General features: G+C 37.8%; 1 protein-coding gene across 3 annotated transcripts in view; it reads left to right on the plus strand.

Moving 5' to 3' along the window:
- The window catches only part of csmd3a (CUB and Sushi multiple domains 3a), a 245,184-nt gene that overhangs the window by 55,952 nt on the left and 164,665 nt on the right, over positions 1-24,567 (plus strand). For all 3 annotated transcript variants that reach the window (XM_083529477.1, XM_083529478.1, XM_083529479.1), the window contains 3 exons: positions 12,390-12,597; positions 19,228-19,340; positions 20,874-20,951. In XM_083529477.1, coding sequence (XP_083385603.1) covers positions 12,390-12,597; positions 19,228-19,340; positions 20,874-20,951 — 399 coding nt within the window. The remainder of the gene's footprint in view (positions 1-12,389; positions 12,598-19,227; positions 19,341-20,873; positions 20,952-24,567) is intronic.

The raw sequence follows: 24,567 nt of genomic DNA on the forward strand, positions 1-24,567 counted from the left end.
ATAAAATAAGAAGATGGTATGTAGTGTATTTTTATTTATTTTTTTAACTAGCCTTGGGTTATGAGGTTTTATTACCTCAGCGTTTTAAACGGCAAACAATTGGATAAATGCTCACACTTTTTTCAGTGCTATTGAATTGAATTTCTGATTGGTTTTGATTAATGTTCTATAAAAGCGGCTCTGAGAATATGGTTTTGTATCTGTAGAAATCGATTGCTTATGGGGATTGATGATTTATGGTTCACATCAAACACTTATTTGATCAAGGAAAATGCTCAATTATTGCTAGGTTAAAGGTTATTTTTTAGGATATTTATTCAGCAAAATTGGCAGAGGTCCCCAGTGTCAGTGCTTTGTAATAGTCAGGTATAAAGCTGTAAAGCTCTACGTGGCTTATTTGTTGTTGTTTTTGATTTTCCATGAACAAAAAACTGTTTGTGTTTCTACTTGTGTGTCTTAATAAACTCTAAATAACTTGCACTAATTGCTAATCACTGCTATCAACTTACCCCCAAAATGTATTGTTATTGTGTTTGACATTACGGTGGGTACAGAAAAGTGGTTTGTGAGTTTAAATCCCAGCACTTCCAAGATGCTACTGTTGGGCCCCTAAACAAGGCCCTCAACCCCATTTGCTCACTTGTGTAAATGAAACAGTTGAAAGTTACTATGGATTTATGACATTTGGAACTTAAATTTATTCAACTGAGCAGTTAAGGGCCTTGATCAACGGCCTAATGGCAGCTTAGTGGGAGATTTGAACTCACAACTTTCCTATCACAAGCCCAACATCTTAGCCACTGAAGTAGCTCAGTGGTTAAAGTTCTTGTTTCTAATCAGAAGGTTGTGGGTTTAAGCCCTGGTATGGCCAAGCTGCCACTTGTAGGGGACATGAGCAAGGACCAATTTTCCATACTGCTTAGAAGCCTGGTACACGATACAAAATTTGAGAAACATCTGAAGTTTTAAAACTAAAGCATCGACATGGTCAGAATTGTAAAAAGAGGCATTAGAGTTAAATATTGAATATTTGGTAAATGTAGCTGCATCAGAGCCCCGGAATTGATCCTGTGCTCCCACTGCAAACCTGACCAGGATAAAGAACTGCTACTTAATTGTGAGTGAAGAATTTCTAACTGCATGTTCAAGGTTTTTAATTCATAAAAAGTCTGAGCAATCTGACTTCCTTTCATGGATAGCTGATGTAGCAAAACACTGTAACCTTGCTATAATTCTTTCAAAAAGAATAGTGTGGGAGTCGAGCCTGAGCAGAAAGAGGCCTGTGAAAAAGTTCAGAACAATCAACTGTATATTAGCTGTATTTCACACCAAAAAAAAACAAACCCAGACTTTCATTTTCTTAATGTAAGTAGAACAATAGATTCAGCTTTCTGTGGTAAAAAAGTGCTCTCTGTATCTTGAAAGAGATTTCTGTTTGGTCCATCTCTTCCTCTCATCCTAACCTTGAACCACTTCGCAAGCTGCATAGAGCTCTCCTTACAGGATGCTCTATTGATCTTGTCTTGGAGAACCTGGCCGTTCTCTTGATGCCCGAGAACATCTGATGTGTAAACACACCCCGCTGGCCTTCCCTTTACTTTACTTCAAGTCCAAAATTTAGCAGGCGGAGAGACGAGTATCTCTCTAATGTTTAGTTGAACTGTAAAAAATCGCTGTACTGTGAAACACAAAACTACAAACATGTCACAGAGATTCTCTTCCTTCCCGAGTTCTGTCAGGCGCCACTTCGTTTCCTGCAAGCAGAACACGCATTGCCCTTCACCGCTCCCGACGTTCCGGTTGATTCCTTGACATTTTTCTGTCAAACTTCTGCACACTGGCTAAATCGTCACGTTTAAACCCCTCCCGCTTGTGTACAGCGATCACAGCAAGTGCCCTCGACTCGCGTTGTTTACATTTACATTTGTGGCATTTAGCAAACGCCCGTGTCCAGAGCGACGTACAGAAGTGCTTTGAGTCTCTAGCAAAGAATAAATCTACACTGGTACACAAAATTAGAAACTGAAGATAAATCAGCCTTCAACTCTGTTGAGAGTTTTTTTTGATGAATTGTTATTGGAAATTGCTATCGGGTGCCTCCCAGATGAGGATTGGTTCCCTCCTAAATGTGGTTCCTCTCAAAGATTCTTCCTCATGCCATCTCAAGGAGTTTTTCCTTGCCACAGTCACCACTGGCTCGCTCATTAGGGACAAACGTACATTGTTAATTAGGACATTGCTAGGTGGTTGCTATACAGCCCAAGATGGTACTATGGTATTGTAGGTGGCAGCATGGTATATTAATCCAGTATGTTTGCTATGTTTGTTAGCATTTGTTGTGGTCTATAAAATCAAAATAATGAAATAAATATAACAGAAAGTTTTGATCAGGTGAACATTGCTTAATATATGTGATTATTGGGTTTCTTTGATTTATTATTAAAAAATATAAGAAATTAATTTAGGTTAATGTTACTCATAGTATTAATGCGTTCCCTGCTATGGTTTTTTTGTAATGGTTGTAATGTGTATAATTGGTAATGCATTGTGTTCAGTGAAATCTTTAGTGGTTTGGAGACCCAAAAACTCCCATTTGAGACTCACAAACCACTACAGATTGGATTTAGACTTTCAATGATGTCCTGATTTTTATTGGTCTCTAAAGGTGCCACTAATAAAAAATCAGGACATTGTTGAAAGTCTAAATTCCACAAAGTCTTTTACACTGAATTCCTTTGTTTTTATATTTGATTTAATACAAAAAAAACATTTTCAAAACACTAACATTTATATTTACAGTATTTGGCAGATGCCCTTCTCCAGAGAAACTTACCTTTAAGTGCTTAATGGTAGAGTTAAGGCCTTTGCTCAAGGGCCCATCTGTGGCAGCTTGGTGGTGCTGGGATTTGAACTTGTGACCTTCCATTTCAAAATCCAATGCCAAGCATTGTCACAATGTCACAAAAACAGTACTGTATGTAATACAAACCATTTGGTAATGGTTGTAATGGTTAAAAGCTAATGGTCTATAATTGTATTGGTAGTGGAAACCTTTCTGTGATGGTTTTTCAGCAGTGTGAAGTGAAGCTTTAATCTAAATCACTGCAGCTCTATAAACATTTCTCCTTAATGGAAAAACCGGAGGCCTTGAAAGCGAAGCGGCTTTTCAGACACATGCTTGTAGTGACTGTGTCATGCGTCACAGCAATCCGAAGCCGAGGCAGGCTTCAACCTTCTCTATTATGAAAAATTAAAGCTTTTCCTGATCTCAACTCAGCTGTGCACGTCAGCAAAGCATTTATGCTTGGACATGACAAGTTATGCTTTTCTTGTGGCTGAGTAACGTTATCTGCGCTCACCTCCTTGCTCGTCTCACGTCCGAGCCTAAAAGCGCAGAGATCAAACGCATTATCGCTTAAGAGCTGTTTGTCTCCGAGTAGCGTCTAGGAGAACATGAATAATAAAAAAAAAATAAAACAAATCCAGCATGAAAACGTAATGCAGAATGGCAAGGACATTATCATTTCAAAGCCTCGTCTTTTTTATGGTAGCTAAATTCAGGACCTGCAGGCTGTCTCTGGTTGCATCACAGCCAAAATCCGTGCATGTTAGCAGCACGCCTCGTGCTTCATGGGAATAATGTTTCGAATGCACGGTGTATTGTAAGAAAAACTTCAAAAGCTTGCTTGCATAATGGACACTTAAAGTTCAAGCATTTTCGCAAACTGAGGCCTGTTGCTTGTTTCATATTATAATCAGGAGACAAGCTCGCATTGAGAGAGTCTTAAACCAGCAGGGCTAATCGGGAATCAACAGTTTTATTAACACTCTTTACTATCGTGTGACGTGAAGAGGTGAAGAGGCGGAGCTGCTTTAAACGACCTGACAGTTACATTTGGCTTACATTTGGGAGCCGACTGTGATTCGCTAGCAGATGAGTTAAAGATTCTTTATGAACAGATTCTTGAGTCTTGGAATAATACTAATACTATTGCTATTACTGCTACTGCTACTGTTACAACTACTATTACTATTGCTATTACTACTACTACTACTCATACTGCTGCTACTATTACTATTACTGCTACTGTTACAACTACTACTACTATTGCTATTACTATTACTACTACTACTACTACTACAAATTTTACTACTACTACTCATACTGCTGCTACTATTACTATTACTGCTACTGTTACAACTACTACTACTGTTGCTATTACTGCTGCTATTACTAATGTTACTGCTACTATTACTATTACTGCTACTGTTACAACTACTACTACTGTTGCTATTACTACTATTACTGCTGCTATTACTAATGTTACTGCTACTACTACTATTACTGCTACAACTTCTACTACTATTACTACTGCTACAACTATAACTGCTATTACTTCTATTACTATTACTGCTACAACTATTACTGCTACTATTACTGCTACTACTATTACTATTACTGCTCTAACTGCTATTACTGCTACTACTATTACTGCTACTATTACTGCTACTACTATTACTATTACTGCTCTAACTGCTATTACTGCTACTACTATTACTGCTACTATTACTGCTACTACTATTACTATTACTGCTCTAACTGCTATTACTGCGACTACTATTACTATTACTGCTCTAACTGCTATTACTGCTACTACTATTACTGCTACTATTACTGCTACTACTATTACTATTACTGCTCTAACTGCTATTACTGCGACTACTATTACTATTACTGCTCTAACTGCTATTACTGCTACTACTATTACTGCTACTATTACTGCTACTACTATTACTATTACTGCTCTAACTGCTATTACTGCTACTACTATTACTGCTACTATTACTGCTACTACTATTACTATTACTGCTCTAACTGCTATTACTGCTACTACTATTACTGCTACTATTACTGCTACTACTATTACTATTACTGCTCTAACTGCTATTACTGTGACTACTATTACTATTACTGCTCTAACTGCTATTACTGCTACTACTATTACTATTACTGCTCTAACTGCTATTACTGCTACTACTATTACTGCTACTATTACTGCTACTACTATTACTATTACTGCTCTAACTGCTATTACTGCTACTACTATTACTGCTACTATTACTGCTACTACTATTACTATTACTGCTCTAACTGCTATTACTGCTACTACTATTACTGCTACTATTACTGCGACTACTATTACTATTACTGCTCTAACTGCTATTACTGCGACTACTATTACTATTACTGCTCTAACTGCTATTACTGCTACTACTATTACTATTACTGCTCTAACTGCTATTACTGCGACTACTATTACTATTACTGCTCTAACTGCTATTACTGCTACTACTATTACTGCTACTATTACTGCTACTACTATTACTATTACTGCTCTAACTGCTATTACTGCGACTACTATTACTATTACTGCTCTAACTGCTATTACTGCTACTACTATTACTATTACTGCTCTAACTGCTATTACTGCGACTACTATTACTATTACTGCTCTAACTGCTATTACTGCTACTACTATTACTGCTACTATTACTGCTACTACTATTACTATTACTGCTCTAACTGCTATTACTGCTACTACTATTACTATTACTGCTCTAACTGCTATTACTGCTACTACTATTACTATTACTGCTCTAACTGCTATTACTGCTACTACTATTACTGCTACTATTACTGCTACTACTATTACTATTACTGCTCTAACTGCTATTACTGCGACTACTATTACTATTACTGCTCTAACTGCTATTACTGCGACTACTATTACTATTACTGCTCTAACTGCTATTACTGCTACTACTATTACTACTAATATTACTGCTACTACTATTACTATTACTGCTCTAACTGCTATTACTGCTACTACTATTACTATTACTGCTCTAACTGCTATTACTGCTACTACTATTACTACTAATATTACTGCTACTACTATTACTGCTACTATTACTGCTACTATTACTGCTACTACTATTACTATTACTGCTCTAACTGCTATTACTGCTACTACTATTACTGCTACTACTATTACTGCTACTATTACTGCGACTACTATTACTATTACTGCTCTAACTGCTATTACTGCTACTACTATTACTATTACTGCTCTAACTGCTATTACTGCGACTACTATTACTGCTACTATTACTGCTACTACTATTACTATTACTGCTCTAACTGCTATTACTGCTACTACTATTACTATTACTGCTCTAACTGCTATTACTGCTACTACTATTACTGCTACTATTACTGCTACTACTATTACTGCTACTACTATTACTGCTACTATTACTGCTACTACTATTACTATTACTGCTCTAACTGCTATTACTGCTACTACTATTACTATTACTGCTCTAACTGCTATTACTGCTACTACTATTACTATTACTGCTCTAACTGCTATTACTGCTACTACTATTACTACTAATATTACTGCTACTACTATTACTATTACTGCTTCAACTTCTAATGTTACTTCTACTACTGCTATTACTGCTACGTCTAATATTACTACTACTATTGCTACAACTACTACTACTTGTACTACTGCTACTTCTATTACTGCTACTGATATTACTACTGATACTTGTACTGGTACTACTTATGCTACTCCTGGTACTACTGACACTGCTGATACTATTGATACTATTACTGTTCCTACTACTCACACTAGTACTGCTACTACTGATACTAGTACTGAAGCTGCTACTGCTATTACTCTTATTAACTATTGATACTAATACTACAGCTTATGATAATACTAATACTAGTACTACTACCACTAATACTACTAATAATTCTACTGATACTACTCTTACTCTTTGTACTCTACTGCAGCAGTTACTGCTACTACCACAATAACTACCTCATAATAATAATAATTATTAATAATTAGCTATAAAATTATCGGAATGTAATATAGTGTAAATATATTACAAAAAACTTATTCTGTTGTTTATATTTTATTAACATTAATTTTTTATTGTATTATTTTTAATACATCATCGTTTTATTAATATTATTATTATTAATATTATTATTATTATGATTATTATTATTATTATTCACTATTAAGATAAAGTCTGCACTGTTTACTGAATGTAATACATTAAATAATGGCATCCACACAAATAAAAAATTATATATTGAAGAAACTGAATATTTAGTCATATTCTATTTAGAATTAGTTTATTACTAAGCCATTACTAAATGACTTTTTAGCACTGACATATTATCTGAGTTCAGGTTTGTTTTCCTTTTTAATGACTGGTGATATAAAACTGTAGGCCCCTAGAGATTATTAAAGCGCCCTCTGGTCATTAATATGTCACTGGCATTGTAAATCTTCTCCACTTAGCGTTTGGTTTGTTTACCTGCACCACGTGATGTTGAACCTTCTCATCTCGCATTTATTGATTTCCCTAAGCACTGTTTATATCATGTTGTGAAATTACAAAAGCAGCTCAGTGCAAGATTGTGAACAATACCTGCGGCGTGTCTCCGCAATCCGAAGCGCATCGGTTTTGGCGGTTCATTGCGCGGCTTGAAGTCATGGGTGCTTCTTGCTAGGACATCACTCAGCCCACATCACGTCTGTTTTGCATATTTAGCAAAATGAAGTTTCTGAAAGCGGGAGAGGCGTTTACTTAGATTTACGCCTTCGCCTCCGGTAATGTGTTTGCATTCGGCTCGTTCTATTAATAAGATTTCACTTTATGATCCAGTGTGTGAAGGAAGAATTATTTAATCGGTTTGGTGTGCAGATCTCAAACCTGACGTTTGTGTAAGACCCTCAGCATGCTATTAAAGGGTGATTTCGTCAAGTCAAACCACCTTATTGAAGGCACTTAATAAAGATTTTAGATGCAGGGATCAGTGACGTCTTTCCTGATGAAACGATGAGCTGATAAATGGTGTATGTTATGTGGGCGGAGTCTCTGTAACAACCCTGAAGTTGACGGATTTCCGATAAAACTATGCGTTTTGCCAATTTTATCATTTATCATCTCGAATGTTGTGGAATGGCCTCCTGTCTCACAATTACGATTTGACTATGTAGTCAAATATACATTACAATATACATTATGTTGCCAAGAAGTTTGCGGTCACCTGGTCATAAGTACGGTATGTGCATTTCACATTTAGTCCCAATTTGCTCTTACAATTCCCTCCACTCTTCTGGAAAGATGTTCCACTAGATGTTAAAGTGTTCTTGTGAAGATTTGTGCTAATTCAAGGTACTGAAGTAGGTGAAATGAGGAGGCCTGGGGTGCAGTCATGGTTTACATTCATCCCAAAGGTGTTTAATAAAGGTTTATAGCTCTGGACCAGGAGATCTTCCAGATAAATCCAACCCATGTGAAGCAGAACATCATGCAGTTTGCTTTGTGCACAGGGGCTTTGTCATGCTGGAACAGGTTCGGGGTCTCCTAGTTTAATTAAGGGGAAATGTTCATTCTACTGCATCCATAGACACCCTGTACAATTGTGTGCCTTCGAATTACTTTTGTCCGTAAAGCGTACGCTAGCTTTTAAACATGGCTACCGCTTACTCCCAACACACACACACACACACACACACACACACACTCTATACACACTATCATCCTGATTGAAAACACATTTTTCCAATCACACAGTTACATTTATCCACAGCTACAGTATGAAAAAAAGACCCTGATTCATCGACCTGTTTGCGAAGTATACACTCAGTTGTCTTTATATCAATACCAAATATACTCGCTCTTGTCTCTTTATCGTTATATTGTTGGCTTGTTTGCGCTCACATTCTCGATTTTTGCCTCACACTTGCAATCCCGTTTGTTGGTCACCTGACCTTATTGCCGGGTTTTGACTCTAAACCTGCTTATCGATTCTGTTCCTCTGCCATTGTGTATTTAAATCTCCTTGAACCTGCACCTGCATCTGTCCAGTGTTATTCACATGCTAATAATGCTAATTATCGCTTCTAATGTTTTTGAATTATTATTTGTATTTTTTTTATTAAAAACCTCACAAACTGATCCCCGAACACATTACTGAACGGTTACATTGTGTATAAAATCGTCCCAAACCACAAATGTTTTTTGACTCGGAGGCTAATGTGTTTTTTCTATTTTCCTTCTTGTTGTAATGTCTTAATTAGCATGAAAAACACATACTCATAACGCCAGTCTCTTCATGAAAGGCCATTTGTAAAGCTTCAGGGAGCAAACGCGGGTTCATATATCGGTACATCGAGCCGCTTTTGCGCGTTACGTTTTGCTTGATTGTTTTGTTTTGGTTTATGATATTAACTAATGCATACATTGCTCCTAGGAGTCTTTGCGTTCCTAATACTCTTTTTATACAAAGTCTATGCAAATTTGAGTTTTTCTATAAAAACAGGTCAAAGTCAATGCGAATCAAATGAATATTCATTACACTGTGTTAGGAATAAATTCTGGGCAGCAGAAGGGAAAACTAAATCTCATGCAATCATTTTGACTGTTAGCTTTTCTTATCATTATAGTGGATGCTGCAACATTCGGCAAGATAATGACTAATATATTTAGGCGCAAATCGCTGCTTATTTATCTTAATGCTTCCTTAATTACAGAAAATATAAATGTAGACTTTACACAATCAGGCAACAGGATCAGAATGCCGTTGGCAAGATTCGTCTTATCATTTGGAGATCGTAAGATTGAAACCCAAAAAGCTGCAGACGTCTGATCAGGTAGGAGGGGCCATACTGTTTCTTGCCTGTCAATCACAGAAACACAAGCCGATCATGGGCAAAAGTATATGGACACTTGACCATCACACCCATACATGGTTCTTTCTCAAACTCTTGCCACGAAATAAGAAGCACACAATTATATATATTGTTTTTGTATTTTGAAGGACTGCAAATTTTCCTTGCTGGATCTAAGAGGCCCAAACCCTGTTCTAGCATGATAATTCTCCACACAAAGTGTGCTCCATGAGGGGAAGAACTTGAGTGCCTTGACCTTCTCATTCCAAGATCTTTGGGATGAAGTGGACCTCTTCGATGTCTAGACAGTAGACCCTATTCCCTGTGTAAATATATTCAATTCAATTCAATTCATTTTTATTTGTATAGCGCTTTTAACAATGAACATTGTCTCAAAGCAGCTTTACACAGATAATGCGGTGATTAAAAATGATTATGTTCTTTATGAGTAAGTTTGTCCCTGATGAGCAAGCCGGTGGCGACTGGCGACTGTGGCAAGGAAAAACTCCCCGAGATGGCATAAGGAAGAAACCTTGAGAGGAACCAGACTCGAGGGAACCCATCCTCATCTGGGTTACACCGAATGTCCATTTGTGGCGGGTATACAATGTTGCGGGGTGCAGTGATGATGATCAAAAGCGAAGTGTATTTCTGAGTCAGTGTAGGAGACTGTTGACATCAACTACAGTCCAATCCAGGCAGGCCTGGATGAAGTGGGAAGATCCACGGGGGGGAGAGGGGCAGGAACAGTGGTCACTGGAGCCTCAGGAGCATGTTTAACTCGACCGAGAGAGAGAGAGAGAGAGAGAGAGAGAGAGAGAGAGAGAGAGAGAGAGAGAGAGAGGATATGGATTATTAAGTGTACCTATTGTTGCATGAGAGTTAAAGTCACTGTGCAGTTTGGACTCCGGCAAGACTCGCTATAGCAGCATAACTAAAAGGGAGAACCAGAAGGCAACACAGACATGAGGGATCTTTGGGATAAGAGACGGCCCACCACACCACCATCAACAAACCTGAGTGAACACGTGAATGTAAGGGGATGACAGCGTACAAATATCCCAGTTCACCAAACACTCTATATCAATGTTCCCTCCAGATCTGAGCCTTTACCTGAGAAAAAATCTACTGATTAAAGGCTTGACTGAATAAATATGTTTTCAACCTCGACTTGAACACTGAGACTGTGTCTGAGTCCCGAACACTGGTTGGAAGGCTGTTCCATAACTGCGGGGCTTTATAAGAGAAAGATCTGCCCCCTGCTGTAATCTTCATTATTGGAGGAACCAACAGATAGCCTGCACCTTTTGATCTAAGTAGGCGTGGAGGATCATACTGGTACAGAAGTTCACTCAGATACGGTGGTGCGAGACCATTAAGTGCTTTATATGTCAGTAGTAGAATTTTATAATCAATGCGAGATTTGATTGGGAGCAGTGTAGACTGATTAATACAGGGGTGATGTGGTCATATTTCCTAGATCTAGTGAGGACTCTTGCTGCTGCATTCTGAACTAAATGAAGCTTATTTATGCACCTACAAATATACAATTGTATTTAATGGCATTTGGCAGATGCCCTTATATTAGAACTATCTCAGTTATACAGCTGAGCAATTAAGGGTTTAGGGCCTTGCTCAAGGGCCCCGTTGTGTCAGCTTGGTGGTGCTTGGATTATTAGAAGTCTAACATCTTATAAACTGAGGTATAATTCACAAATAAAGAGAGAACTGCATTAAAACACATTTATATTTATAGCATTAAGGGACTTACTTAAGGGCCCATCAGTGGTGGTGCTGGGATTTGAACACATTATCTTCTGATCAGAATTCTAACATCTTAAGTTTATTTCTTATTTCTATAGCGCTTTTCACAACAGACATTGTCTCAAAGCAGGCCCACTCCAAACAGCCATGCCTTAAAATCTAGAGGAACGCTTTTCCAATCGAGTGGATCTTACTATAACAGAAAAGAGGGACTTAATCTGAAATAGTATTCAACAAGGACATATGGCTATGATGGTGAGGTGTCTACAAACGTTAGGCTTGTATATTGTATGCAGAAGAGGGCAGGGAGCACTTGCTATTTTGGGTTCACATGCTATGAACCAGGTCATGCTCAACTTTCACCTTGGGATTTAGTAGCCACTGGTTGTTCTAGGAGTGTCCAGGGGACATTCATGACTGAATCCCGAAAGCTACAATCTGTTCATCAAAACAAAGGTGCTTCAAGGTGAAAATCTTAATATGCTAATTAACAATGTCCAACAATTTGTGAAATTGCAGTGAGTGTCTGATCTAAGTGGGTCATTTAAGTTTCTGGTCAGTTCACTACCGATCTGCTTCAACTCTGTGAATCTGGACTCTGATGGCTGTGCAGTTAAGATGGTCTATTAGCCTTATGGCTCATGGGCAATGTAGGGCAGTTTTTCTCCTGCTTAGTCCATCTGCTCATTATTTACATGCTTGGTCTTGATTTCTTTTATTAGTTGCTTTAAAAAAAGAACTTTGAAATAAATCATTCTGTGTGGAAAAAAAAAAGCCATTTAAGGAGTAATTGTATTAAACTGCAAGCTTCGACACCAAGTTTGGTTAATTTGATGTTTTCCTGTGTCTGTTCTTCAGCGGAGGACACGTGCGGAGGAACCTACCGGAGTTCCAGTGGAGTGATTTCCAGCACAGATTTTAAGAACGAGTACAAGAGCAGTGGAGAGTGTACATGGACCATCGTGGCTGATCCTGGAGACACCATTTCGCTCGTCTTCACAGACTTCCAGATGGACAGCAAGTTCGACTACTTGGAGGTGGAGGGATCCGAGCCACCCTCTATATGGTAAAAAAAAAAGTCGTTTTTCGTATTATTTTGGTCGTGTTTACAGTATGGTTATTGTGAATATTTTGCGAGAGTTTTTGTTATTTTGGTGAATTAAAGTGGTGGATGAAGTTCACAAACCATTGAGTTGAGTTAAAGTAGAGAAACACGAGGTAAAACATGACTCCAGTAAAAGTAAAAGTGCTTTCTTTAAACTTTTACTTGAGTAAAAGTAGCAAAGTTCAAGTATTAAAGTACTATAATGTATTATGGATATAAAGACTCTGTTTCTTTCAGCACAACAATCTATTTAAAAAATTATATTAATGAGTCAAACAACGATTGATATCTATTCAAATTATCGCTGCTTCAAAAAAATGAGGTCATGTGTGTTGTGGTGAGTTCGAGTCTGGAGTTTCTCCATCATTTATTCCTCTCTAAATATTCTACTTGCTGTTGAACTGATGCTGAACTGTGTGTTGGTGATCAGTAGATACACCAAGCGCCAATAAGAACCCTGCGTTTGACCCTGATTGGTGGATTGGCTATTTATTTACGGTAAATTGACAGTTATTTTTTCATCCACTAATAAATAAAAAATAACGACTGATTTTGCCAAAAATGTAGTTAAGTAAAAAGGTCATAAGTTAAAGTCTTTCCAAATGTAAATATTTTAATAAAGTATAGATACGCAAAACAAATGACATTTTCTTCGTTACTGTCCACCTCTGAAGAATTAGCATTATATCAAAATAAAATACGTAGAATTTGTTTCTCCATATTTCCATGGTTCTATAATGAACATAACACTCAGGGCTCTTCTGTTGTTGGCAAATGGTTTAATTTACATATCAGAAGGTCCACCAAGTTCCTGCTACTCCCAAGTGATAAGTTCAGTGGCCGAGAAGTGCAAAACACATTAACAAATCCGAAAACAAATTACCAAATTCGAAAACAAAACAACAAATCCAAAAACAAATTACCAAATCCAAAAACAAATTACCAAATCCAAAAACAAATTACCAAATCCAAAAACAAATTACCAAATCCAAAAATTAAACAACAAATCCAAAAACAAATTAACAAATTCAAAAACAAAACAACAAATCCGAAAACAAATTACCAAATTCGAAAACAAAACAACAAATCCAAAAACAAATTAACAAATCCAAAAATTAAAAAACAAATCCAAAAACAAATTAACAAATTCAAAAACAAAACAACAAATCCGAAAACAAATTGACAAATTAGAAAACACTAACGTTGTGTTTTGTTAATTTTTCGGATTTGTTGATTTGTTTTCGGATTTGTTGATTTGTTTTTGAATTTGTTAATGTGTTTTGCACTTCTCGGCCACCGTAGATAAGATGTTATAAAACGTGAATAAATCGGAATTGCCGAATTCTACAGCACTATTCCGTTACTAGCTTTTACGTTCGGTAACTCTTATGGCTGCAAAGGTTTAACACAATTCCGAATGCTGAAAACGGTTTCATGTTGATTGAATTATAATTATAGAAGTCTGAAACCTTCGTTTCTCTGACTAACTGAAGGAAATTATTTTTTTAGATTTGTAAAACGTCTGCCACATGTGTCCATGCTGATATGTTTCATAATCAATTTTTTTTTGCACACACCAGTGCATAATTCTGCAGGTGCTTAATAACTGTCCCTGTCTTGTTGGTCACGGTAATATTCTGTACAATTTCCCCCACCAGTGCCTTCATCGATTCGGCTGAAGCGTTCCCAAAAGCTACATGATGAAGTAGATGAGTTTTTGTGAAGTAGGAACAAGCTTCCTGTCCTGCTCTTGCACCCAATCCATTAGTTTTTGTTGGAGTGACCTTTATGTAACGCTTGTGTAATTTCCACCAAACTTGTTACTGCCAAAGGGCTAACAACATCGAATTGTAGCTTTCAGATCACTCAGCGCTCCAGAGACTAGGCAAAAGCGAAAAAGAAATGAAATGATCCCAATTTGTAACAAACACTGAATAGTCAGAAGGTGCTGCTTAAGTCTGTAGTCATTGATCTGCTCAGCTTCACAATGAATCTAATTCATCTTCATTGCCAAGTAATAAAATAATAAATGTAGATAAAGACTGTAGTAGACCAGGTGTGAATGTAACACATTGTGAAGTTTACATTAATGTTAGTGTTAATTGAAGCAGGTCAGAGATGATTGTGGGTCCTTGGTATAATTGATGATGTCGGTTGCAGATAGGAAGAAGCTGTTTTTGGTGGAGTGAGGTTTTGGTCCTGATGGTCTGCAGCCTGAGAGGGGTCAGACACATTCCTAATTGAGGTAGAGGTACTGGAGTTGTACAGGTACTGTAGAGGTGGAAGATTGCAGCCAATCACCTTCTCATCAGAGTGGATAAAATGCCGAAGAAGTATTTATTGTGTAAGGAGTCTTCAGTGTCCACTGCTTCGTAGCTTCTTACACTTATGATATATACGTAATATAAGCACGTCATAAGCAATTTGTGAGTACAGGCCAGGTGTGTATTGGTCCTGCATGTTCTCCCTTCTTAGCACTTCGACAATGAAAGCGGTCTTTATAAGAACAAGGACAAAAAAATATTCTGTCATGAAGAATGTCCTGCATCTCACACACAACTCTGAAGTCTCAAATCCAAAACGTGTCCATCCATCACCATTCATTCCCTTTGATTTTTATTCCCTCTTCTACATTACTGCCGTCTCAGAATGCGTCTGGCACTTCCGCAACCCTGGAAAGAACCATATTCAATACGCAACCCCATTATGTCGTCTCACAACTGATGTTTTTAAAAAAAAAAAAAAAACAATCGACCGCATACATCGCGCTTATGACAAGATCGCTTTGCATATAATCGTTCCGCTTCAGTGAAGCGGGAAAACCGGTGTTGTATTGTTGTGTTTAACAAAATAGGCAGCTTTGGAACAAAAAAGAAATACTTGCCAGATGTTTCACTTTGGGAACATTTTGATCGGTTTGTTTGGGGGGGAACAACACCCCCCCCCCCCCCCCCCCCCCCCCGCTGCCGCTTCGTCTTGCATTCGTGACGACCCGAATCCGCTTTGTATTTTAAACACGTAATTTGCTGCTGCATTTTTATTTTCTCAGCTCTCCTGGTCAGCAATACAATATTAGAGAGGCAGTATAAAATTACCGCTGGTCTCAGGCTCTGTAAAAGCTCACACACAGTCTATTAATACGTCTTGTCACTGAGCACATTAAGCAGCTTTGTATAAACTGATAATGAGGCTCGGGCCCAGCTGGCCTATGTTGTGTTTCTGCCCTGGCCTGTGCTCTGAGAATTTCCTGATATATGACTTTGTATTTCATTAAGCTTCTTTTGACTCAACCAACATATTAGTGTTAATTCCACCTTATATGCAAATGGTTCTAAGTACTTAAACGCTACGCTTTCTTTCGCTTTGAGGCCTTTACTTGAATTCTCATCATCGTAAGACACGATGAGCTCTATCAATGGGGCATTGGTGGGATTAGACAATTTTAAGAGCACACCAGCAATCCTTTGTGCGTTCTCATGAAAAGGTGCATTAACTGTCATTTCACTGTCAAATCCCTGTTCGGAACTTTCACACGTTTGCACCCAAAATGAATCGGGGAAATCTATTGTTGGCAGCTTTTCGGATGAGGCTGAGATTTTGTCCTGCCCCAGGCTCCTGCACCATTTACATCTCAGTAAATAGCACAGCGATTTATAAAGGTCAGCTTTTCACGCCGTTTCACGGAATCCTTTTTAAGCTCAACGCCGCACGCGTCTACCAGATTCTAGCTCTGGGTGCATCATTGGGATGGATCTCGTAAAGAAAGAATCAACTCGTGTCCATTTCATCTGTAGGTCAGCATTTGTTCTTATAATAAAGCATAGAGATTTGGTACCTTGATCTGAAAAGTCTATATACTGTAAGCAAGAAATAAGGAGATTATAGATAAGGGCAGGAGTGAGGTGGCAGATGAACACTATCGTTCTCAGTGGTTTATTTGAAACAGTCCGGACTTTCTTGTCATTTTCAGTGAAGGCATCAGGACGACCAGGTGCAAACATTATGCAAATTATGAAAATTTCCGGTAATCTTCCAGAAACTTTCCGGAAACCTTCAAAGGGGAATTGGGAAATGTTCCAAGTTGGAAACTTTATTAGAAATTATATAATTTATTAAAAAACTCCATAATTAGATACAAAAATAAATATAAGCATTTTGTTTAGTCATACGTGTTATGCAGGAATGCACAGTACATGTATGGGGTACGGCCTCAGTGTGCATGTGATTGTTGCAATTCAACTAAAATTACATTAAACCTTTTTTCAAGATTTATTTTGAAACTATATTTAAGTTCCTTGTTATTGGCTAACCTGCAGTTTTGTTAATGAAAATTTTCCAGCCTTGAAAATACCTGGAATTTTGCAACCCTAATCACAATAAATACCTAAAACCCACATTGAGTCTAACAGGAATTCATCTAGATTTTTGGTTCATGTTCTATTTTAATTCCGAAAATAACTTTCAGGGCATCAGAAAGTTCTTTCAGCACCACAAGCTTAAATATTCGTTTCGTTTTGATAAATTCTATTAAAAATAAAACTTTGCAGGTATCAGATATATTTTAGTGGCAATAATCTTAGACATTCCTTTATATAACCTCATTACCGCTTGACCTGTGTGAAGCTGCGTTTAGACAATGGCCATCAAATCGAATTGAATTGAGATTGAATTTGGGACTTTGTTGATGTCTTACTGCTTCACCACAATAATAAAACAAGACAGTCGGAAATTTCATTGCCAAGCCGTTACTTCCTCATAATCCCATACATGAGCGTTCTGTGTTGCCATTAGAAAGTCTCCATTGAAAAGTCAGCAGCATTAAAATGATGTGGTCAATAAGTGCTGATGTGCGTTTTTTAATTATTCTTACTGTCTGTGGTTTGAGTAGAAAAGGAGACGGCCTATTAGGCAGCACTGAGACTCCCCCAGAGAAGTCTGGGAATTGATTTGCTGATTCACAGCCACTGATTGAGTGGTCAAAAAAAAAACTTCCCCAATTTATCTGTGGAGAACTGATAAGCATAAGTTCTTGATGAACTGAGTTGGAGAACCTGGGGGAGTGCCTTTAAAATAAGTGGTGCAATTTGTGCTCGTTTTTGACCGCTCTTTGTGAAGATATTTGGGATGATGTTTAAATGTGAGAAAGCATTAAATGAGAAGCCAATTGAGCTGGCGGTGATGGTACCACCCAAGATAAGGGAGGAAGAGTTGCGGAGATTACGCAGGAGGGAGAGTGTAAGGAAAGAAGATTAGTTCAGTCAAAAAGAAATACCCTGAAATTAGGCCACTTTGAGTAAGTATTCAGAACTTTCAGAAGTGAGCAGATCTTTCATGTGGAGCTTGACAGTGCTGGCAAGTTGCTATTATTGTATCACCAAGTCACTCTGAGATAAACGAGGGTTGTTTTTTAATTCTAATGGCAAAATTTGATAAAGTGTATTTGAAGTAGTGCTTGATTTTTGGGCTTTCCAATCTTGCAGTTTCTTAGCCAGTTCTTTTAAGAGTATGGTCTTTTAAAACGGGTGTCTCTTGCCCATGTAGTCTGACGTGGTGATCACTAAAAAATCTGTAAGCATAATTTATCTTTAGCAAGCAAGTCAACATACTACATCTTAAGAGTTGTGATGGGTAGATGGTGGTTATGGTTTTGGGTGGTGGTCAGAAGGTTGGTTGCACAAAGGATAAAATGTCCTTTCTTTCTTTCTTTCTTTCTTTCTTTCTTTCTTTCTTTCTTTCTTTCTTTCTTTAAAGGGCCTTGCTCAAGGGCCCAGCAGTGGCAGCCTGATTAAGTTGGGATTTATCGAAACAGAAATCCATAGTCTTAACGCCTGAGCTCCTGCTTTACCTTGCCTTTACTGTAGCTTTGTGCATCTGATCTAAAGGTCACAGATCAGCGAGGCAGGTAAAGATTTTCCCACCAGTGCTTTCGAACCTGCCAGATTATTCAGAGAAAATAATTTTACTTTAGTTATATATATATGTGGCAATAAAAGCTTTTTCTATTACAGGTTTTTACTCCATCTCCAATTCACTCTTGAACCAGGTAGAACTTTGAAAGACTATATTAAGGGAACAAAAGGAGCAAAAGAAAAGATCTCTTGAGTGAAGAACCCACACTTGCGTTCTGAAAGAAGCCCCGAACCATCGCTGCACCATGCAGACAGCATAGTTTCTTTGGTAAACGTCCCATTGTTGAAGTGGATAATGTGAGTTCTGGGCGAGATTGCCTTTAATTGCGGCAAGGCAATAAAACGTCCATCTTCAGCCGAAGGCAGGAGAGTCAGGACTGTGTGTGTGAAGGCTTGAGCTGCATTTTAATGCTTTCTGGCCACAGTGCACACACACACTGGTTTATGGTCAGAGATGTTTCAAGTTAATATACATAATAAAAAATGCAGATCCTAAAAGATTCTTCACAGTCACTATTTTCGAGTGAATGTGCAGGGATTCTGTTTGAATTGCCTTAATGCACTGCAAGCATGTATGATATCCTTTATCTTTAGACATGGTCCTTGAAGCAACATAGGATTATATAAATGTATAGTATATGTTTTTTTTTTTATATATATGTGTTTGTTTTTATCCCTACAGGTTGTCTGGGACAAATATTCCGGTGCCTGTCGTCAGCAACAAGAACTGGCTTCGGCTCCATTTCGTCACCGATAACAGTCACAGACACAAAGGCTTTACTGCTCAGTATCAAGGTGATTTTATATATATATGTATATTTGGGGTATTTTGGGGCAGTTAAGGGGAATGCAAAACATTAGATTGCTTATTATATTGATTAAATTAAGTAATCAATCAAATTGGCACAAATTAAATACATGAAATAAATTGTTATAAATGGAAACCTACTTAAAATAAACCTAACATAAACTTATCAAACTTATATAAGGGTGCAGTCAGCGTTCACATTCATCACAAAGGTGTTCAATAGGCTTGGAGCTCTATAGCAGGAGATCTTCCACTCCAACCCGTGATGTCTTCACATATGCTTGGAGAATGCAGGTGTCCAAGTATTTCTGTCTATATAGTGTATAAAGGGACATGCCTCCTTAACAGATTTAAAAACATGTATTGTTGATATGAAAACAAGAAGTGAACTAGAAATTAAAAGAAACTGTGCAAAAGTATGCGGACACCTGATTATCACACTGTATGTAGTTCCAAATTATTAAAAAAAAACATTAAAGAGTTACTTCCTTTTTGCCACTAGCCTTCACTCTTCTGGGAACGCTTTTCGTTAGCGTTTGAGGCATGGCTATTGGAAACTGGTCAGGGGACAAGAGGTTCCAGTGCACCCTGAAGATGTTCAGTGGGGTTTGAGAGAATCAGGGCTTTGTGGTGAACACTCAAGATCTTCCATTCCAACCATTACCACCAAGAGAGATATTTTAATGGCGCTTGCTTTGTGCACAGAGGCACGCTCATGTTCCAGCGCACGGATATTGTCAATCTATAGCATACAAAAACTTCCAAATTTGGGGTGAATGTTTGGGAAAGAAACGGTTTTGGAGGAATAAAACGCATGCGTGTGCTGTAAATAATCGCTCAAACTGACTAAAACGGTTGAAATTGTATGCATCATTTGAATAGTACTAAGAAATTCATGGAAAAAAAAAACCCCGCAAAAGGGATTAATGCACTTGCGCAGCGAGCAGATTGTGGGGTTTTTTTTTTGTGTACAAAATAATTAACGGTCAAAAAAATAAAACAAACACCATTATGCTGGAATTATTGCCATAACGACTTAATTACAGTTAATCACAGGCGACGACGGTCTCTGACAGCTGTTTTTAAACCTCACTCTTTCTTAAGTCAAATAAAGCAAACAATGCCATTTTCGAAGAACGAATCCTTACGACGTGGGGATGTTGAAGGTGTGAACATACTGTAACTCAGTAAGGCTTGTCCCATAACTCAGCCATGTGCATCACTCTAATATCTCAATGCCTTTCCGCCCGATTCCACGGCGATATTGCACCGGATGACAATACGACTTTGAAATTGAAAAAGTCCTCCGGCTTCTGAGAGGAAGATTGTTAGCCCTGTAACATGCTGATCTCTGCGTCTCAAAAGAAGCATGTCTCGGTCCCCGTACGTCCATTTCCTTTCACTCATATTTTCTCAGCCCTGCAACAAATGGAGCTGGAGAAGATTGATCTTGGTATTGTAGCTATTCTCTCAGAGACCTGACTTGTCCAATTTGATTTGTATGTTATCTTTCTGAACAGTGAAACGGTCTGGAGACTTCAAATCAAGAGGGGTGAAGCTGCTGCCCGGGAAAGACAACACAAGCAAATTTGCTATAAGTAAGTCCCATGTCTCTTTTTTGGGTTCAGAAGACTTTTGCATGACCTGCACTGGTTTATCTATTGATTGACTAGAACGGCATCAGATCGGCCTTCATAATAGAGTCTTTTATGGTCAATGTGGCAGCAAAATATTAAGAATACACATCAAGTGTCAGTGTAGGCCAATAGGCTGCATGTAAACTAGAATGTACAGTACAACACAAGAGCACGGGGCAAGAAAACAACCCAACGTAATTGAACGAAACATGATTTGTCGAGTCATCGGTTTCCAGTTAGGAACATTTTTATAAACTAGAACTATTAACCATGACAATTTGTCCCAGATGATATTGTGCTGTAACTACAGTATATATAATGTTACAGGACATAATCTGTTTTTGAGGTTTTACTCGCTGAAGGTCATTCAAGAAAAAAACACTAACTCATTGTGGACTTTGGAGCCATAACAAATAAACGACCGTGTTTGTACCGTCTAATTAGTGTAAGTTCAAAGGTTATTTCAATATTTACATCGTGGAAGTTCTTTGTGTGGAGAATTGGGACAAGTGTTGGCTTCAATCGATTTCCTAAGCCCCCTGTCCAGATTATTACACTTACCTTCCAGAAGTTAATTGCCTTTGTGGTTGCCAGGTGTCTCTTGAATCAGGAAGCAAAAGGTTGGAACATGTGGACTGCAGAAAGAGGGTCATGTTTTTACTGCTGTTAAATATAAGGTTTATATAATGAATCTATTGTAGAAGTTATTGCCAATATATTGCTTCAGTTCGTTTTTGTTGAAAGCATGATAGCAGAGGCGGATGCAAGTACAGAGAAGAACGTTTTATAGGAAATGGACAAACAATCCAAATCGGGAGGCAGAATCATGAAACAGGCGAAACGACAATAATAAACTATTCAAGGCAAGATCGAGAAGCAAGAACCCAAAACGAGATCAAAAACCAGAAGATGTGAAACATGAAACAAAAGATGTTTGGTTATCGTTAGAGAACTGAATGATTTACTCCACCAAGACAAAATCTAAACAGAAACAGTATCTCACAAAAGTGAGTACGCCCCTCAAATTTCAGCCACCATTGTAGTATCTTCCTAAGGGACAATACTATAGAAATGAAGCTTGAATATATATTTGAGAGTCAGTGTGCAGCTTGTATAGAAGTACAGATTTACTGTCCTCTGAAATAAACTCAGCATACAGCCATTATTGTAAAAAAAAAAAAAAAAACCTGCCTTAAAAAGTGAGTCCACCCCCAGTGATAAAGCTGTACGTAGTGTAAACATGCAAACCCACATGTCCTCTACATCATGTTTATTTTTCTATTATCATCTTTTTATTGTTCATCATTTTACCCATGGACAATTAATCTCGATTGTGAACATCTGACATGGATGAGATCTCTAACCAACAACACTCTGAAGCTTATTATGGTTCCATCATGTTTTTTAAGGCTTTAAATGATCAAAAGAGTCAAATCCATGGCTTTGTGTAAACCGCCAGCATGCTATGAGTTGGTGCACTCATCTGCTAGCACCGCTTTGTTATTACTATTTGGGCTCAGTGAAAATGCCAGTGCTTAGTCACTCGGCATTTTGAAAACGTTTTGAAGGAAACGGGATCCATCAGCAGAAGTGAAATGGATTCGGAGCCGTGCCTCATTGCTGACTTTTGATTTGCTAATGACGCTTCGACGATCGGGAACGACAATTTAAAGCTCCGATTGAAGCCTTTAAAGATGACGCACTCACCCTGTGCATTCGAAAAGCAACACTTTATTCATAGCACCTTGGAATGGAAAGCAATTTTGTTGGTCGAAGCCACTTTCTTACCCCCACTAAAGACGCGGTATGATGATTTCTGCAGCGCAAATATCGCCATAAACAAGGCGGCTAAAGTTTCAAAGCGTGTTAATGTCAGGGTATAGCTGTGGATTATTACATCCAGCTCGTTTCTGTGCATTCATCTGGAAGAAATTTCCACTTTCGGGATAATTTAAAGTATGTGTTTGTTTTGACACGTTTTGGAAACGTTTTGAGAAGTTAAAACATCAAGCTTGTTGTGCCAAAGGCAAGCGAGGCTCAACATTAATCAAAAACTACTGAAAATACATCCGCTGCCATTGTTTTCCATTTTTCATTCTTCTGGAACAATAATGTAATTTCTGATCTTCCAGCCCTCATGGGGCTCGAAATGATTTCAAGAGAATAGAGAATAGCAGTCTACCTCGAGATTTACACGCAATCTAATGTCTGTCTGTCTGTCCGTCTGTCCGTCTATCTATCTATCTCTCCCTCTCTATCTATATCTATCTGTCTGTCTGTCTGTCTGTCTGTCTGTCTGTCTGTCTGTCTGTCTGTCTGTCTGTCCGTCCGTCTATAGATAGATAGATAGATAGATAGATAGATAGATAGATAGATAGATAGATAGATAGATAGATAGATAGATAGATAGATAGATAGATAGATAGATAGATACTAAATACACTATAATAATCTACTTTTGATCTAAATACTTTTTTGTTTGTTTCCAGTATAAAAAAAAACCCATGCCAGCTATGAAATTAAATAATTCTGTCTTAATACATATTCGAGTCATTTATCAAACCAGGGAAGCAAATTCACATCATTTCCACCTGCGCATACTCAACATCGACTAATCTGAGCCATAATTCTCTTTTTTCTTTTGCCACTCCGAGCAGGCGTGGCACCTATTACAATAAAGTATCGATTCATCTCAACCCAGCATTGTACCACTTTCAGATACTTAATTACCGTAGGATAGAGGTTTTTATTACCCTCTATTTCACAGTGGCTGCCTCGTTCTCGCTGAATGATGAATTATGAGTGGAATTATTTGCCTCCGCACCGGCTCATTCGGTGTCCCCGTACACCAGCAAACACCCCCGTGTTAATCAGCAGGCTCCTTAATTTACCACTTCGACATCAATCGCGGCTCTGACAGCAATTAAGGCGGGTTTACTGTCGCTTCCTGTGCAAAGCGTTCATAGGGTGATGACAAATACTTTGTGTTTATGGTCATTTTAAATAGTTAGTGAGTTTATTGGTATTTTCAAGAGTAAGTGTATAAAATTTAAATGGAATTGTCAATGTTGAATTCTGGATTCTGATTAGTCAGAGAGAAACAAATTTTTAGGTTGTATTGTTCTTGCTGATAAGTGATTAATGAACCGATTTTAAAATGGATGATGGATGAAAAAATTAAATTATAATGTTAAATAGTACTGAACTCTGAATAAAGAAAAAAAACAGTACTGAACTATGAAAATGTGCTAAATGAAAAAAATATATTTATATAATTAATATATAAAAAAGAATAAACAATATAGCGCTCTACAAGCAGCGTGCTGTCTAGCGCTTAAAAAATACAGCATGTCTCATCAGTGATTCGAAAGGACTTTTTCATAATGACAGCGGACCGGAACCCGGAAAAACTATTGGTATCGATTTTTGGCGATAGACGATAGTTCCAGCAATCTAATATCGGTGGCAATTAATCATCAAAGGTCAATATTATCATAGATTGATATTATTTCATATACATTTATGGCCTAATCCAGAGATTTCTTTTTCATCCACAAAGGAGTTGAGGGGTAAGGGC

The sequence above is a fragment of the Silurus aristotelis genome, assembly GCF_946808225.1.
Source record: "Silurus aristotelis genome assembly, chromosome: 25".
Taxonomy (NCBI): Eukaryota; Metazoa; Chordata; class Actinopteri; order Siluriformes; family Siluridae; genus Silurus; species Silurus aristotelis.